The sequence below is a fragment of the Eleginops maclovinus genome, chromosome 2, assembly GCF_036324505.1.
Source record: "Eleginops maclovinus isolate JMC-PN-2008 ecotype Puerto Natales chromosome 2, JC_Emac_rtc_rv5, whole genome shotgun sequence".
In the NCBI taxonomy this organism is placed as follows: Eukaryota; Metazoa; Chordata; class Actinopteri; order Perciformes; family Eleginopidae; genus Eleginops; species Eleginops maclovinus.
In genome coordinates, this window is record NC_086350.1 from 15,673,576 (window position 1) to 15,691,792 (window position 18,217).

Below are 18,217 nucleotides of genomic sequence, written 5' to 3' on the forward strand. Positions count from 1 at the left end.
ACTCCCTCCCAGTTCTTGTTCTGAAACCCCTCAGTGCCCAAAAATACTCCCAACACCTTCAGGCCCTCCTTCCCCCACTCAAGACCTCCAGGCAGACTGGGCACTGTCTGATCTCTCCACTGTCCCACCAACAAAGCCTCACTCTTTGCCCAGTTCACCCGAGCAGATGAGGCCTTTTCGTACAGAGACAGGGTATCCTGCAAACATTTAATATCCCCCTGGCTGGAGACAAAAATATTAACATCATCTGCGTAAGCAGAAACGGTAAGTGGACGATCAAGATCAGAGGACCCAGGCAGTGAGAGACCACTGAGCCGACCTCTCAACATGCACAGCAAGGGCTCAATAGCTAGGGCAGGGGTCACCAACGCGTCGCCCGCGGGCGCCATGGCGCCCTCGAGGACTACTTGAGTCGCCCGCGAAGGCCTGTTCTAAAATAGCCTAGTTCTCACGTGACACACAACTTTATTTTATTCGTTGTTAAACTTTCTATTATTTTTAAATATATTGCATTGCTTGTAAGAAGATAACAATATGCAGTATGCACGCATATAAACATATGCCTACTTATAAAACGTAATTTGTGTAAAATAAAATGCTTCAGATTACGTAGATTGGACCTAGCTGGTCTCCACGACAACCGTTGCGTGGAGACCGAGTCCAGTCAGTGCAGTGAAGCGAAGTCAAGATGAACGGATGATTACAATTTAATCGAAAACATGGCAGAAAAAAGAAAGAGAACGTATTATTTTCACGGTGAATGGGAGCAAGAGTTTTTTTTTACCACTGTAAAAGATGCCTGCGTGTGTCTCATTTGCCGGGCGACTGTGGCGATACCAAAGCGGCACAATGTTGAGAGGCATTTCAAGACCTGTCACGCAAGCTACCATGCTAACTACCCACCGGGCAGCGCACTACGAGTGGAAAAAGTAAGTGAGCTAAAGGCAGGATTGTGCAAGCAACAGTCTTTTTTCACAAGACCAGCTAAAAAATCTCAGAAAGCTACCGAAGCCTCGTTCAGAGCAACAGAACACCTGATAAAGAAGAAGAAGGCATTTACAGATGGAGACCTTTTCAAGGAAACGATGATGATAGTTCTGAACACTGTGCTTAAAGACGAGAAATATGGGAAGGAAGTGCTCTCTTCTGTAGCTGATGTTCAAATGGGGGCAAGCACAATGGTCAGGAGAGTGACAGCAATGTCCGACAACTTGACTGATCAGCTGGACCAGGATCTCAGGGAGTGCAGGTGGTTCAGCATCCAATGTGATGAGTCCATCGACAGCAGCAGCACGGCGCAGCTGATGATGTTTGTTCGGATGGTGTTTCAAGATTTCTCTACAAAAGAGGAACTTCTCACACTACTCCCCCTAAAAACCAGCACAAGGGGGGTTGATATCTACAACGCGGTGAAGGAGTTTTTCAACAACAGAAACATACCACTGGAAAAGCTGGTGTCGATTACCACCGATGGGGCTCCTGCGATGACCGGACGGCATGCAGGGTTCATCGCGCTCTGTAAAAGCGACCCAGCGTTCCCGAAATTCGTACAGTACCACTGCATCATTCACCAGCAGGCCTTATGTGCAAAGGTGCGTTTTCATTTTGTATTTTATTAATTTATGTTATCCTTGTTGTAGGCCTAATATCCTATTTGTAATTATGAGTAGGCCTATTGGGCATATTTTACGCATCTGCTTGTAGACCGGCCCCTACTGCGCTTTTTGGTCGTTAGAGTCAACTTCATAGTTGTGATACGGCGCTATATAAATACATTTTGTTTTGTATTGTATTGTATTGTATTGTATTGTTATTGTTTTTAAGTGCTTTGAGTAAGAGTGATTTTATTTTATTTTTAAGGTGATCGGCTTCGAGCACGTAATGACTCCTGTTGTGAGGATCATAAACAGCATCCGTTCCAAAGCTAAACAACACCGAAGTTTCAAGGTGATGTTGGCGGAGCTGTCGGCTGAATATGGGGACCTGCTTCTCCACACGGACATCCGATGGCTCAGCAGAGGACGGATTCTGCTCCGGTTTTTGTCGCTGTTGAGGGAGATCAAAGATTTTATGAAATCTAGAGACGAAGACACATCGCTGCTGGAGGACGTTGCGTGGCTACTAGACCTGGCATTTCTGACGGACATTACTGGAAAACTGAACAATCTGAACTGTGCGCTGCAAGGCAAAGGTAAGACTGTTGCCGACATGATCAGTGCTTTAAATGCGTTTAAAGCACAGATGAGCATTTTCTCTGCGCATTTACAGAGAAAAAAGGTGCTGCACTTCCCCTCTTTGCAGATGGTGCTGAACGACAATACCTCTGCGTCTGAGATTTTTGGCAACGCTGCCGAAAAATACACTCAAGTCATAAACAGGGTTGGGCAAGAGTTTGAGAATAGGTTTTGTGACATTGATAAACTTGAGCCATGTGTGTCGTTCGTTTCGAATCCATTTATAAACGTGGACACAACGTCCATTGCTGAGCAACTAAGTGCAATGTTCAGCTTGGATGCTGGGCAGGTGGAAATAGAAATAGTGACACTGCAGAATGACATTCGCCTCAAAGCCCACCAGGCTGCAGCAAACTTTTGGGGCCTTGTTGATACTGAAAAGTACAGTGGTCTGTGCACAGCAGCAATGAAGGTTGCCAGTCTGTTTGGGTCTACCTATCTTTGTGAATCAGCCTTTTCTGACATGAATTTCATAAAAAACGAACACAGAACACGGCTCACTGATGCACATCTGCAAGACTCACTCAGACTTGCAGTGTCAAATTACAGCCCAGATTACGAGGCCCTGGTTGCCAGCATGCAATGCCAGGCTTCCCATTAAAACTTATGAAAGATTGTGATGGATTAAATAGGCCTATAAATACTTTTGTTTAATGTTATGTTGTTCTGTTTGATGGTGATTACAGTGAAATAGAAATAAAGTGCTGATTTTGATATTTGTCTGTTTCCTTCCTTTTTAAGCCATTATTGATAATTAGGCCTATTGTGCAAATTTGTTAAAATGAGCAGTGTCCTCAAACAGGTGAATATAACTAATTAGTTTTACTATTAATAATAACATACAATTAAAGGTAAACCGCGCAAATTTGAAGCGTACCAAATTGGTAGCCCTTCACATTAATCGGTACCCAAGAAGTAGCCCTCAGTTCAAAAAAGGTTGGTGACCCCTGAGCTAGGGTATATAGTTGACCGGAGAGAGGACAACCCTGTCTTATCCCTCGCTGCACAGGGATTGGCCGACTCAGCCCTGCCCCCATTTTCACCATACATTGAGCACCATTATACAATAAACCAATCCAGGCCAGAAAACCATCACCAATGCCAAAAGCCCTGAGTGCAGAAAATAAATAACAGTGATCCACCCTATCAAAGGCTTTCTCCTGGTCCAAAGCAACAATACCAAAATTCACATTCTGGGATCTGCACACATCAATAACATCACGAATTAGGAAAATGTTGTCCATAATTTTCCTGTCAGGAACACAATAGCTTTGGTCTGTCTGTACAAGTATTCCCAGGATGTCCTTGAGTCTGTTCGATAAGGCTCTGGAAAGCACCTTATAGTCCGTGCAGAGGAGAGCAACCGGCCTCCAGTTTTTAAGTAAGGCCAGGTCTCCTTTCTTGGGAAGCAGGGAAAGCACAGCTCGCTGACAGGAGACAGGAAGAGATCCTGTTCTAAAACACTCCAATAAAACACTGTGCAAATCAGGTCCAAGAGTATTCCAGAACCGCTGGTAAAAGTCAGTGGAGAGACCATCAATTCCCGGTGCCCGTCCTGATGCCATCTGATTAACAGCGACTGTCAACTCCTCCAGGGTCAGCTCAGAGTCCAGAGCAGCTTTCTCACCCGGGATGAGCTGAGGAAGCCCCTCCAGGAGCTCCTCGCGGCACTCCATGCCGCACTGTTCTGCCCCAAAGAGGTCAGCGTAGAAACTCACTGCATGGGTCCTCATCTCCCCCGGACTGGTGGTCACTCTGCCTCCAGGAAGCTTAAGGCAGGTCATCTGTTTCCTCTGTGCCACCGATCTCTCCAGATTAAAAAAGAAAGAGCTTGGGCCATCCATGTCCTTTAGCTGGAGGAAACGAGACCTAACAAGAGCTCCCTTTACTCTCTCCTGCAGGAATAAGCTCAACTCCAATCTCTTCTCCTGCAGCAGATGACCCGTGGTGGGATCCGAATGTCTATGTAACCCCTCTTCAATGTTCCTAATACTTATTTCAAGCTCCTGAACTGCTGCCTTTATATTAGCAGTCGAGTGGGAGGTATACTGCTGGCAAAAAACGCGAATTTGGGCCTTCCCAACTTCCCACCACAGCTTCAAAGAAACAAAATCCGCTTTCCTGGTTTTCCACTGCTGCCAAAAACGCTCAAAACTTTGACAGAAAGTACGGTCCTGCAGAAGTCTGTTGTTAAAAGACCAGTAGGACTTAACCCTTTCGCCTGGTGAAAGGATCAAATCTATACTGACAAAGTGGTGATCAGTGAAACCAACTGGACTCATATTGCTGTGGACTAATCTGGAGCTGAGACTTTTGGAGATGTAAATCCTATCCAGTCTAGCTGCACTCACCCTGCCATTGCCGACCCTCACCCATGTGTATTGTCTGGTTAGTGGATGTTTGACCCTCCATGTGTCTAACAGATCCAGGTGTGTGATGATGCTGTGAAGGCTCTGAGATGACTGTGGGTGAGGTTCTTCACTTGTCCTGTCTACAGTGAAGTCTAGCGTGCAGTTGAAATCCCCACCAATGATAAATTGATCCTGATGGTACTTTCTTACCTCGTTTTTTAGCAGGGTGAAAAAAACCACTCTATCTGTGCCTTGATTTGGAGCATATATGTTTACAAAGCAGACCACAGAGCCCTCTATTTCTGCCCTTACAATCAACAGCCTGCCCTTCACCACTTCAGTAGATGATAGTACAGTTACATCGACATTTTTCCTAAGCAGAACAGCTACCCCTGCACTAAGGTTGGTGCCATGGCTAAAGGTGCACGAACCATCCCACCATAAACCCCAATCTGTCTCGTCTGCTGGATTAGTATGTGTCTCTTGCAAAAACAACACATCAACCCTTTTTTGAGTAGCGACTTCAGAAATTAATGCCCTTTTTTGTCTGTCTCTCCCACCATTGATGTTCAAAGATCCTATCTTGAGGCTCCCCATAGAGGTCAGAGAAAAAGAAACGGATAAGATGAACAAAACAGAAAACAATTGAAAAGAGAAACCCACCGTGTGATACATGATCATTTTACTTTTTAATCTTTTTAGCAGTTTTGCCTTTTTTTGCTTTCCTCAAAGTTGTGATATGCTTTTTGAGGCGAAAACGTTTCTTCTCATCCAAGAGGTCAAAACCGACCAGTCTTTGCAGAACGCCAACAGATCTGATAAACTTTTCAGTATCACCGAAGTAGTCATTTAATCTAACAGACTTTTTAAATGTTACATCCAGAAATTGATTTATTTCCTCTAAAGAATAGAGATCTGTGTTCCTGATCGAAGTTTCACCTATGGATACTGTATCTGACTCAGAGTCATACTCCATGTCCTCTCCTTCACAGGATGCCTGACTATTTAACATACCCTGTTCTTCATTGGTGTTTACAGTGGGATCTGTGCCTACAAAACTTGTGGAAGCTGCTTCAGTGCCTGCAGACTGTGAACTGCTCAGGTTCTCTGCAGTCACAGAAGCCTGTTGCTTGTCAGGCCGACTCTGTTCCTCCCTATCCAAGTGATCCTCCTCAGAAAGTGAACCAGTGGCACCGGCTTCCACACCCTCCGCACCGGGATCCGCATCCGCGGCGCCAGCAGCGGACCCGCCAGCAGCGGACCCAGCACCGGACCCGCCGGCCGCGGACCCAGCACCGGACCCGCCGGCCGCGGACCCAACTCCGGAGCCGCCAGCCGCGGACCCGACCGCGGACTCAGCGGAGCCGCCCGCCGCGTCAGCGGAGTGAGCCGCCCCCTGCTGTCTATGCGGACACGTAAAGCGTTTGTGTCCCACATCTCCACACTCAAAACACTTGAACTGTCCCGAGCTGGCGTACACCATATACAACCCGTCACCGTGCTTCACTCTGAACGACACGTCCAGTGTTTGTGTCGGCGAGTCCAAGAACATGAACACCTGCCGCCTCAGGGACAGTACGTGCTTCAGTTTGGGATCCTTACATCCCAAACTCACCGTTTTAAATCCACTGGCAAACTTGCCAAACCTACGGAGCTCGCTCTCTAACAACTCGTTCGGTATGAACGGCAGAACACCGGACACGGTGATCCGCGTGGAGGGAACTGACAGCGGGGAGACCTGCACGAATAAGTCCCTGATAAACACTCCGCTCTCTACCAGCTGATACACACGGGGCTCCTCGTTCAGGAACACAACCACTGCTTTGTTCATTCTAGACGCAAACGATAAGTTATCATGACCTACCTGCTCACCGACAGCCAACAGAACTTCCTCCACAGTAACGCTACTATCCGGCGGGACTATCCTTACTCCCTGCCGGATAGACGGAGGCGGCGTCTCGGGGGACGCCATTCCTCCCGAAAACTACCTGACACAACCACTGATCGCTCGGCCAACACAGTAAAAATATTAATAAAGCTTACCTGACCATGCACATAGAACAGACGGAGAAACCAGGGAAAACCCGAAAAAAGGACAGAAACCAATTCAAAACTCCGCGCCACTCACCCCACCACCGCTCGCTCACACTCACACTCACACCGGAAACGGAAAGGAGAGGAGAGTGAAGGAGAGGAGAACAGAGGAGGAGGAGAGAGGAGTTGAGAGAAGAAGAGAGGAAGACAGCAGTGGAGAGTGAAGGAGAGGAGAACAGAGGAGGAGGAGAGAAGAAGAGAGAGGAAGACAGCAGTGGAGAGTGAAGGAGAGGAGAACAGAAGAGGAGGAGAGAAGAAGAGAGGAAGACAGCATGGAGAGTGAAGGAGAGGAGAACAGAGGAGGAGGAGAGAAGAAGAGAGGAAGACAGCAGTGGAGAGTGAAGGAGAGGAGAACAGAGGAGGAGGAGAGAAGAGAGGAAGACAGCAGTGGAGAGTGAAGGAGAGGAGAACAGAGGAGGAGGAGAGAAGAGAGGAAGACAGCAGTGGAGAGTGAAGGAGAGGAGAACAGAGGAGGAGAGATAGTGAAGATGAGAGGAAGACAGAAGTGGAGAGTGAAGGAGAGGAGAACAGAGGAGGAGGAGAGAAGAAGAGAGGAAGACAGAAGTGGAGAGTGAAGGAGAGGAGAACAGAGGAGTTGAGAGAAGAAGCGAAGAAGACAGCAGTGGAGAGTGAAGGAGAGGAGAACAGAGGAGTTGAGAGAAGAAGAGAGGAAGACAGCAGTGGAGAGTGAAGGAGAGGAGAACAGAGGAGTTGAGAGAAGAAGAGAGGAAGACAGCAGTGGAGAGTTAAGGAGAGGAGAACAGAGAAGTTGAGAGAAGAAGAGAGGAAGACAGCAGTGGAGAGTGAAGGAGAGGAGAACAGAGAAGTTGAGAGAAGAAGAGAGGAAGACAGCAGTGGAGAGTGAAGGAGAGGAGAACAGAGGAGTTGAGAGAAGAAGAGAGGAAGACAGAAGTGGAGAGTGAAGAAGAGGAGATCAGAGGTGAGACAAAAGATTCAGTGAGTTAAGAGACAGTGGTAAGACTGTGTTGCAATACACACTGCTACAATTCTGTTCCACTAGTAAATCCACAGATGTTCTCTGTGGTGGCTAGGATTTGAATTGTATTCTTGTGCTTGCTTGTTTGTTGATTCATTAAATACAAGTAATTAAATATGCTTGTGTTTGTTGTATATAAACATTTAGTAACGTGCATTTCAATGTAGTGTATTAGCCCGGGAACAGTGGTGTTTGGTGTTCGTTATGTCAGAATTCACTAGCACCTCCTATAAAAAATCAGACCCCCCCATTGCCCCCCCAACAATAATTTTCTGGAGCCGCCCCTGTCTCCATGCTCATGGAGCTAAGGCAAACCTTCCCCAACCTTTGCATCGAGCACACATTTCCAGTCAGGGGGCACAGCTATCTCCCCGCAGACAGAGTTTTTGGCAGGATTGAGCAGAAACTCAGAAGGATCGACACAATTCTCCTGCCACAAGAATACCATGCCCTCCTGCAGCTGTTTGGAAATGTGTACGTTTACGGCACAGACTGGAAGGCTTTTGATTACAAGTCGGCTACAAAAGAGTGCGTGAAGGCGCAGAGAAGCTTCAAGATCAGTGAAGCACGCATGCTGGATTTGAGTACCAACAAGGTTGGCATGAAGGTGGCATACAATGGGGAGTACTGCTTCCACAGTGCGCTGAAACGTGGCAAACGGTGGGCTGACCTGAAACCTGCCATTCTTGCAAGCCAAACCACAGTGAAGGAAGCAAAGAAGAAAGATGTGGTTGCTCTCCTGAAAGCAATAGGTGTGTCTGAGGCAGTGAGCGCTTTTTATAGTGCTGCACTATCTGATGTGAATGAAAACGCTCACCAGAGTGACGAAGACCCAGAATAAATTCCTATAATGTAGTGAATGAATGTAATGCAGTATTACATTTTATCTGTCTTGTTTTCTTATAAAGGTTATACACTTCAAGCAACGTTGCAATTTTTACAGGTTCAGTACTTATTATGTATTATTTAATGTATTGTCAATGTTGATATTGTTATTTCATTACTTGTCATCAAGGTGACATTTTAAATGGTTTTGCACTGAATATTGCACTAATTGGCCATTTGTATGTGTGTTAGTTTTTACTGTGTCTCTTGTGGACAATCTTAATGAACTGTTTGTGTGTGCATGTGCGTGTGTGTGTGTTAGCAGGGTTCGAAATAACGACACGCCCGCAAGCCCGGGTCTAGTAACTTTCTTACCGGGCTAGTAACTCTATGCACTTGCCTGCCCGTGTGTCTGGCAATTTTACAGCCCCTTTGCACGGAGCGTCTATTACAAGCATTACGGCAGTCATCGCGAACCTATTTTTGCTATTGTAAACCTCTCTTGCACAACATAAGATTGGTCTTATTTCGCACACGCTGCATTCGTGTCTTAATAATTTATTTATTCAAATGTTTTTGTCCCTTCTGATAACCCGTAGGGTTCATGCTGTGTGTTGCCCACGATAACATGTAATAAAGTTAGCGTTCAATCTTATAGGTAAGCCACGTCATTTTACGGTGAACATAATCTTGGTTTTAGAAGTTAAGGTCACACAGGAGTATATTTGTAATGAGTTTGCCTGAATGCCAATCGTGTACACTGTTAAATGTTGGGTGATTTGTATAACTAGCACTTTTAACCCATTTAGACCGGATCGCGCATATGTGTGTATTTCCCTTTAAGACCGGATCACGCATCTATGCGTAGTTCCCTTTAAAGCCGGTAAACGCCTCTGTGTCATTTTCAGCGATGCGGTCTTTTTCAAGGCACATGACCAGTTATACTCACTGTGATTGGCTAATATATACCTGGAGTGAGTGAACGAGATGCTTGGTGAATTTTTTTTAAAGAATAGAATGTTTGGTCGAAATACACGTGTAGAATGTTATGCTCGAGCGGCGGGAAATTTAAAGCACCACAGTGATTGATCATGGCTGACAACTCAAGTGAAGGAAGTGACATTGAAGAGGGAATAGATGCAGAATATCAAGTACAAGCAGATGTGTTAGCAGATGGATTAGAGGAAGATGACTTAGATAGATTAGTTTTACCATCCGATCGCGTAGTTAGAGAGCAGTGGATACAAGCGATGTTTGGGGAGGAAGAGGGGGATTTGTGCGAGTTTGCCGGCTTCGGGAACGAGTGGAAAAGTGACAACTTTCACTCGCGGGAGAAAATACCATTTAATCGCGAACCTGGCATAAAGATAGAGCTGCCACTGCCAGATGTTATAACACCAGTACAGGTGTTCTCCCGTATCTTCACGGAAGACATGTGGATGCGTCTTGTAACGCAAACAAATTTATATGCTGAGCAAACACGGAGTGCAACTCCATCAAACAGCAAGTGGGAGCCTGTGACGATCGTCGAAATGAAGACGTTCGTGGGACTTTGTCTTGCCATGGGAATCATTGAACTGCCATCGCGAAGAGACTTCTGGCGTCAAAAGAAGTGGCTTTTCAGAACAACCATCCCACAAGCCATGTCAAGGGACAGGTACCTCGACTACCTGAAAGATCGTTTCCAGGAACTCTATGAAGTGAATGGCTTCGTGAGTGTCGATGAGAGTATGGTGAAATTCAAGGGTAGACTCTCTTTCCGACAGTATCTCCCTCTCAAACCCACCAAGTGGGGCATCAAGGTGTGGGTCATGGCTGAGAGCTCCACTGGCTATGTGTCAAACTTCCAGGTCTACACTGGACGTAAGGCGGGGGGGAGTGAGAAGGGCCTTGCGCACCGTGTGGTGATGGATCTGGCAAGACCATACTTTGGGTCCCATCTCTCCATTTATATGGACAATTTTTATTCTGGGGTGCCGCTCTTCGAAGACTTGAGTGCTCATGGCCTGGATGCCTGTGGGACCATTCGGTCCAACAGGAAAGGAATCCCCACGAAGCTTGCTGCCATGGCCAGGCATCAATACACGGTGCGCCAGAAGGATGACCTGACCTTCTGTGCCTGGCAGGACACGAAGGCCGTTTTGGTCCTGTCAAACCACCATGCACCAACGGCAACAGGGACTGTCAAAAGGAGACAGGGAGGAGATGTCCAGACAGAGGTCACAGTGCCAGCATGCCTCTCCGACTATCAGAGGAATATGAAGGGGGTCGATCTGTTGGACCAGATGGTGGGCTACTACACCATCAAGCATCGGTCCAAGAAATGGTGGCGGAGGCTCTTTTTTTATTTCCTGTCGGTCAGCTGCTACAACGCCTACATTGTTGCCAAGAGAGCAGGAGCTAACTTCAGTGGCTACAAAGACTGGCAGGAGGACCTTGCACAGGAGCTTGTCACCCCTGTGACAGCAAGGAGTGCTCCTCAGTGCGCCACAGCACCTGTCTCAGCCTCAGCCCAGCACGACTGTGAGAAGATCTTTGAGAAGAGAAAGATCTGCAGGGAATGTTCTCTGGCAAAGAATGGCACAGACGCCCGTCCTGGTGCGACAGTTTATGGATGCAGGCAGTGTAATGTGCCCCTGCATGTTGAGTGCTTCGGAAAACATGTCCGCCGCACTTGATGAAATGGAACATTTATGTTTATGTGCAATGTTTTTGTTCAAACTAAACCTCTGTTTGTTATGGGGTGTTTTACCAATGGGTTCTGTTCTCTGTTTTGTTCAGGGTTTTAATGTTAATATTTAATATTTATAAAATTGTGACATTGAATGAAATATAATGAAATAAAAGCAAATCTGTATCGATTTTTCAAAATGAACTTTTTGTTTGTTGTTTTTGTTTATTGATAAAATAAAATAAAATGAAGTTGAAGATTATATCAAAGCAGTCAGTTTAAATGGAAGCCAAGGAAGTTAGCTCTTAAATGCTTTTAATTTTATGTTTCTATCTGCTATAGAGCCTGAGATACTAATGTTTTAGTAGGCGTGGGGAATTTTGTCAATTTTTATGAAAAACCTCAGGTTTTAGTAGGCTGTTTCCAGAAAAGTGCTTAGGCAAAAAAAGGCCTTTTTAGCAGGCGTTTTTAGGCCTAAATGGGTTAAATCATTTGTGAAACATAAAAAATGGATGGAGATGTCAATGAGGAGATGTTAGATCTAGCAGTGACATACGGTGAGGTTCGTGGCTGGCGAGGCAGACACTTCCACTTTCAGTCAGATTTACGAGTAGGCCTATCTTAATCACTATAAAATCTGCCATTTTGACCAACAAGGTCATAAACGTCAAAGACATAACGTAGCCTCATAACGTAGCTCAGATCAACGGCAGAACAAGCATAACCCCGACTGGTGCGCTCTCGCACGTCCCCCTCATTGAGGCAGAGCTAGCTACTGTGTTTGCTCCCTTCTGCGTTTTCACTGCAGTTGATCTAGTAATGGCCCTATTCACTTTTGATTTTATTTAAGGTTTGTCTTAGGGATTTCGTAGATTATTATACAAAAAAACTCCAAACTCCATACACCCACCATAATAATAATAATAGGCCTATAGAAAAAAAAATGACTATAACAAGTCAACAAGTTTAGTAGTCCAAGGGCTTGGCCCTATACCACATTTAGCTGTGCCTCCTCTGCCTCCCCTGACTGCAAGTCTGTGAGTAATAGTAGTAATATAATCAGAACTAGCATTAAATGTACTGTATAAAGAATGAATAAATACATGTTCACAATCAATCTTATAGATGCTGTGCAAGAGAGGTTGACAATAACAAAGCAAAATCATGCTCCGTCAGTGGTGTGGTCTCACGCCTAACCAACCACCTGAAAAGAAAAAGAAAATGGATTTAAAGGAAGTGAATAAGGCATACGATGCCACTAAAAGGAAACGAAGTGTAGTGCCTGCATGGAAAGAAGAATTTCCTTGGTTGATTGTGGACGAAAGTGAAACTTTATTCTGCCTGCCATGTCAAACTGTATATGGCCCCCATGCTGAAACCCGACAACAGAGGGATATCTTCAGAAAGCGAAGTCAAGGTTCCTTTGTCAAAGGGTGTCAAAACCTGAAGCATGACACTTTAGTCTGTCACCAACGATCTGACGGCCACAAGGAAGCCCAGGAGAAGTATGAGGCCAGGAATAAGAAGAAAGGTGAGAGCATAGCCGAGAAGACCATTGAGACTTTGAATACTAAAGTATTTCAGAAGCTCAAGATACTCTTCATAAATGCCCCCCCCTTGCCATGCACTGCAGACCAGTTTCTGATTTCAAATGGATGTGTGAGATGGATGAGAAGAAGGGCCTGGATCTCGGCAGCACCTACAGAAATGAAAAGAGCTGTAAGGAGTTTTTGGTTGCTATAGCCGAAATCACCCGTCTAGCAATTGAAGACAAGGTAAAGAGTGCTAAGTTTATCACAATAATGTCCGACGGATCAACAGATGTCTCTGCCACTGAACAAGAGATTGTTTACTTGCACTTTGCAGTGGATGGCAAGACTCACTGCAATTTCCTTGGACTTGTACAGTGTGACAAACCAGATGCCAATGGCATCTATGATGCTATAATGCAAGCTGTAAAGCTCCCGGGGATCCCAAAGGAAGAAATGATGAAGAAGATTGTGGGATTTGCTGGTGATGGGGCGGCTGTCAACACCGGGAAAAAGGCTGGGGTGATCGCTCTCATGCGGGAAAGAATCAGTGGAGACATACTGATGGTGCAGTGCATGGCCCATAGGGTGGAATTGGCCTTCAAAGAAGCCATGAAACAAGCCTCTTTGTTCATCAAAGTCTATGTCCTCCTGGATGCTCTGTACAAGCTTTACAGGATCCCTAAACAGGCCGCTGGTTTGAAGGCAGCTTTCAGTACCACCAACATCTCCAAGATCTGGCCTGTCCGAGTTGGAGGAACGCGCTGGGTTAGCCATACCCACACAGCACTGCAAAACATGTTGCGTGGTTACCGTGCAATTGTTCTTCATCTCAGTCAAGTAAGACATTTGATAATAACATGTTATTAACAGCCCGATGAATTTTCTGTTGCATGAATGATATCATCTGATATCCACTGTGGCAACATATTGAAATACATTTTTGTAAATTGAAATTAAAAGAAATATTAAATGAATTGCAGGTTGCCACCACCAGGACAGCTAGTGGTATGCAAGCAAAGGCAAAAGGTCTCCTGAAAACGCTGCGCTCCAAAGATGCCATGACTTTTGCCCACTTCCTAAGTGACATTCTGGCCGTTCTCTCCAAACTGTCGAAGACGCTGCAGCAGAGAGAAGTTTGTACCTATCATGTACATGAAGCACTGAAGGCCACAATGACCAGCATCAACAAATTCAAGGACCGGTAATATAGATACATTGCTCATTAAATCATGAAGTCATTTCCTGCTCTAATTAGTTGTTTAACCACTTGCTTATTTACGTAAATGCTCTTTGCTATTGCTGGTTCTTTTGTAAATCACAACTGTTTTATGCCTTTATTTTTGGTGGTGATGGTTTTGGTGCTGGTTTCACTATTTCAGGGCAGGACCTGAGCAGCGGAAACTCCAGCAGGGAGACTGTAACTCCTTTGAAGGTCAGACCCTAACAGGGGTAGACCACTCTTCAGGCCAGATTGAGAAGGTCGTTGAGGCATTGGTTGGTTCACTAGCCCGGAGATTCAGTGACATGGGAGGTGAAGTCCTCAAAGCTACAAAAATAGCGGACATGCAGTCATGGCCTCAGGAGCATGAAGATGATTTTGGGGATGACTTCATTGGAGTGATTATCGACCACTACAGGGAGCACTTCGACAATGTTGGAGTAGATGTAAGTGCAATCGAAGCAGAGTGGACCTCCCTCAAACAAGCATTGTACGAAAACCAGGGGAACAAGATTCACTCCATGTCCTGGCCATCTGTGTTTGAGCTTTACAAGAGCACGTTTCCAAATATCCTGCATGTAATTGATCTGGTCTTATCACTCCCTGCCGCCACCTCTGAGTGTGAGAGAGGATTCTCTCAAATGAAGATTACCAAGTCCCAGTACAGGAATAGACTGAAGGCTACCACCATGACAATGCTCATGACAATTCAGCTGCACTCAGAGCCTACAAAGGATTTTGATCCATCATCTGCCATTCACCAGTGGAATCAAAACCACAATCGCAGACCCAACTTCATGGAGGGAAGAAAGAAAGGCAGAATGGCAGCTTTGGAGGGAGCCAAACAAGTGCAGGAAGACATTGATGGAGTTGACGGAGTGGATGGTGCTCAAACGGTTGCTGAAGCTGCTGGGGGTGCAGTAGTTGAAGCTGAAACCAAGGAGATAAACTCTGATGACTCAGACTGGTTTACAGACATGGAGGATAATGTAGATTCTGACGATGGTGAGATGGAAGATAGAGGTCTTGTTGGTGAGGATGAGGAATGATTGTGGTAGTCTGTTGTAGACCAATTACTACTGCTATTACAGCAAGTATTACGGTTTGTATTACCATTTTGCCTAAATGAACTGATGTTGATCGTTTGATCCACTGCTAATATTGTTCATGTCCCTTGTTCTCAGTCTGTTGTTCTACTTTAATAAATTATTGTTTGTAATCTGCTGTGTTTTTTCTTTGAAGAAAATGTAAAGCGCTGTCACTTATCCCAGCCTAAAGTATACTGATAATACAATCATGCCAAAAATAGCTGAAAACACAAATACAAAATAACAATAATGTCCAATTTTATCTTTTCTGAGCTGAAAGTCCGCCAAATCGCTTTTTTAATTATTATTATTATGAAAATTGTGGTGTATGATGTGAAAACGTGATGCGCGTGCCTACGACATACATTGATTTGCTTGGTCTAGTAACTTTACACCAGGGCTAGTAACTTTTGAAAGTTACTAGCCCTGTGGTCTAGCTCCTATTTTGGCCGAATTTCATACACTGGTGTTAGCATGCTTTAGTTTAGTAAATGTAATGGAGTATTACATTTAATCGGTTAGAAGGGGGTAACTACCGACTACTGAATGTTTTTTTATCAATGTTAATATGATTTGATTACTTGTTATACTATTTAAGATGGCACGTTCAATGTTTTGCACTGAAGATTGCACTAATTGACCATTTGTGTTATTTTTGTACTGTTTCTCTGGTGGATAATCTTAAAACGTTAGATTTAAACATAAATTAATTTTCATTACTTCATTAATTACAAAACTTGATTTGATTACACACTGTACACTGTGAGCTCATGATATTGTATATTATCTTGTTTTAAAAACAGACTGAAAAAAATGAATGGCTTTATAACATTTTGAGCAAAGAACACATGGTGGATATGTAGTGGAGAGTGGATATATAGCGTTTTGAAAAGAAATATAATAAACTTTGGATGTATAATCATTAACATTCTAGTTTGATTTGTCAATTATTGCTGATGGTGTTCAGACTGACCCAAAAATTATTCTTAACTATATAATAATACTTCAAATATGTAGGCCTGGGTAAATAATTGTCCTTTATCTCAAAACAATCACAATGGATATATAGCGTTTTGGAAAAGAGCTCTTCATATAAAACAATACATTGTTGTGTTTTATATACGGCAAAAAACTGTAAAACGTATCCAGTAATATGTTGTAATTAATGTTTACAGTAATTAACAACACTTTTACAGCACTTAATTGGCAACTTTTTTGCCTGTTCTTTACTGTAAATTCTACAGGAAATTTGTTACAGTGCATGTGTTCTTTAAAAATGTCCTGTGCCAGTTCTGGTTATTGACTAAGAAAGAGAGCTTCAAATTAAGTGTACTACATGTCAAGTTAACTTTCAAATAATTTTTATTCACTACTATGTTCTAGCACCGTTTTATTGAAAATGCGCGTCACGAAATATGCTAATGAGCTGCTAATTTGCATAATAATTATATATATTTTGTTCTTAAATTGACCAAATATTAAATCCCAGTTGTCATGGATTAAAAAAAGTTGTGTATGACCAATTGTGATTCAATATTTTATGTTTTATTGATGTTTAAAACAATATACCCATGTTCTAGCAATTTTGCCTCGGACAGGAATTAAGCCACGAATACGCCTCAGAGCTTCGAGCCACGTCGTGATTTAGTTGCTTTTGTTTTTTCATGCTCCCAGTGTTTTTTCCTCTTTAAGAGTGATTTTGTGTTGATGCTGTTTTTTGTCCATCATAGTGGATCTTTGGTTTGAATAAACCTCTTTTTTGTTAAAACCGGTGTGAGTCGTGCATTTGAGTTCAATCCCGTTTTCTCAGTCGTAACACATTGTCCTTAAAACAACCCTAAAGATTTGTTTTCAAGGATGAGCAACTCACCGAGTTGAACCTCTGCCTACATCAAATCTGACCCCAAGAACATACTCAACAGGTTCAACAATCTCCCACTTTTCTTCAAAGAACCTTTGTCGTTTGGATCCTGTATTAAACGATGTGAAAGGATTGTCTACAGTGTTTCCCACACAGACTAATTCGTGGCGGTGCGCCACAGATTCATCACCGGCCGCCACACATTGCGTTTCGTTATTATTTTTTTTAACGCTATTATAATACGTATCAATACGCATCGTATTCGTTAAGCTGCATTTCCTTTCCCTGCTCTCCCTCCGTCTCTCTGCCAGTCACGCGTCTCTCTCACATAGCCTGCACACACACAGCCCCTCCCCTCCGTGCACACCACATGTCTCCATCAGCGATATCATCCCTGGAAGCGTGAAAGCTGTGCCTTAGTGCAGAGAAGACGGCTGGCGAAATTCAACGAAAGGTTGGTATCACGTGCACCTTTATAAAATCACACATTAAAAAGTCCTATATAAATATTTTATATTTTGAATACAATGTTGTCCCGTCCCGACCCGACCCATAGCAAACAAGCGATTACGCCTTCTTTATAAAGTTAGGCTAACTATAGTCGCAAGTTTGCGGTAAAAAAAAAAGAAGTAGCCTAGTTGGGTTGTCGAGGTCAAAACACTAGCAGATGTGAATCAAATAAAGTAGGTTTTTAAAACTCTTACACTGAATGTTTGCTGCTTCAATCCAGATGAATATTGAAAAATATTTTCCGCGATTGAAAAAGAGACGTGTTGAGGATGAGGACCAGCCTGAACCGGAGGTATCAGTCTGAAACATGAGCTGAACAGTCCGACCAGTGTAATTAGCCATGTTATTAATTCGTTTACAATATTTTCAGGCTTCAACCAGTGCTGCTCAAGCAGAACGACAGGGTCAGGGGGAGAAAGAGAAAGAGATAGATTCATTAGGCATTGAAGAAAGAGTAGGAGAGGAGGACAGCATCCAACATGCTGCTGTGACTGAGCCAGCTGAAACAACTGGTGAGGTGGACAAACAGATGTAGAAACAGGCAGGTAAGAAAGCAGGTCTCAGTTCAAGGGAACTCATTTCTATTGTTCTGTTTCTGTTTAGATGGGACTTTGGCAACACCCAAAAGCGCCAGACACAGGGCCACTGGATTCAACCCTGAGTGGTTGAACATGCCTCAGTTCAAGTCATGGTTGTACCACACACAGCATGGTAAACTTAATGTCTGCATAATATGCTATCCTTTACAAATATTCAGATTTTTTTTTTTAATTGATTCTTCTTTTTATATCATTAGCTTTTATGTAGGCCTAATACATGTAATATGATTTTAAAG

The 18,217-nt window shown here is 44.0% G+C and overlaps 3 protein-coding genes across 3 annotated transcripts; all 3 read left to right on the forward strand.

The window, feature by feature from the left end:
• Positions 1 to 371: 371 nt before the first annotated feature.
• On the forward strand, positions 372 to 2,948 carry LOC134882364 (general transcription factor II-I repeat domain-containing protein 2A-like). The gene is made up of 2 exons (XM_063910012.1): positions 372 to 1,592; positions 1,861 to 2,948. Exons 1-2 carry the CDS (start codon positions 720 to 722, stop codon positions 2,833 to 2,835), a joined length of 1,848 nt encoding a protein of 615 aa, XP_063766082.1. The 5' UTR covers positions 372 to 719; the 3' UTR covers positions 2,836 to 2,948.
• Positions 2,949 to 9,751: 6,803 nt separating this feature from the next.
• Positions 9,752 to 11,179, forward strand: LOC134880011 (piggyBac transposable element-derived protein 4-like). The gene has a single exon (XM_063906667.1). The coding sequence runs from the start codon at positions 9,752 to 9,754 to the stop codon at positions 11,177 to 11,179; it is 1,428 nt and encodes a 475-aa protein (XP_063762737.1).
• Positions 11,180 to 12,793: 1,614 nt separating this feature from the next.
• Positions 12,794 to 14,972, forward strand: LOC134880018 (zinc finger protein 862-like). Its single transcript, XM_063906680.1, has 3 exons — positions 12,794 to 13,541; positions 13,685 to 13,905; positions 14,084 to 14,972. Exons 1-3 carry the CDS (start codon positions 12,795 to 12,797, stop codon positions 14,970 to 14,972), a joined length of 1,857 nt encoding a protein of 618 aa, XP_063762750.1. The 5' UTR covers position 12,794.
• Positions 14,973 to 18,217: the final 3,245 nt, after the last annotated feature.

Bases quoted from the DNA above. Each gene is read 5' to 3' on its own strand.
- LOC134882364 (XM_063910012.1), top strand. From the start codon at position 720: ATGGCAGAAAAAAGAAAGAGAACGTATTATTTTCACGGTGAATGGGAG. The intron at 1,593-1,860 runs GTGCGTTTTCAT...TTTATTTTTAAG, and splicing joins AGCAGGCCTTATGTGCAAAG to GTGATCGGCTTCGAGCACGT.
- LOC134880018 (XM_063906680.1), top strand. From the start codon at position 12,795: ATGCACTGCAGACCAGTTTCTGATTTCAAATGGATGTGTGAGATGGAT. The intron at 13,542-13,684 runs GTAAGACATTTG...AATGAATTGCAG, and splicing joins TTGTTCTTCATCTCAGTCAA to GTTGCCACCACCAGGACAGC. The intron at 13,906-14,083 runs GTAATATAGATA...TCACTATTTCAG, and splicing joins ATCAACAAATTCAAGGACCG to GGCAGGACCTGAGCAGCGGA.
- LOC134880011 (XM_063906667.1), top strand. From the start codon at position 9,752: ATGTTTGGGGAGGAAGAGGGGGATTTGTGCGAGTTTGCCGGCTTCGGG.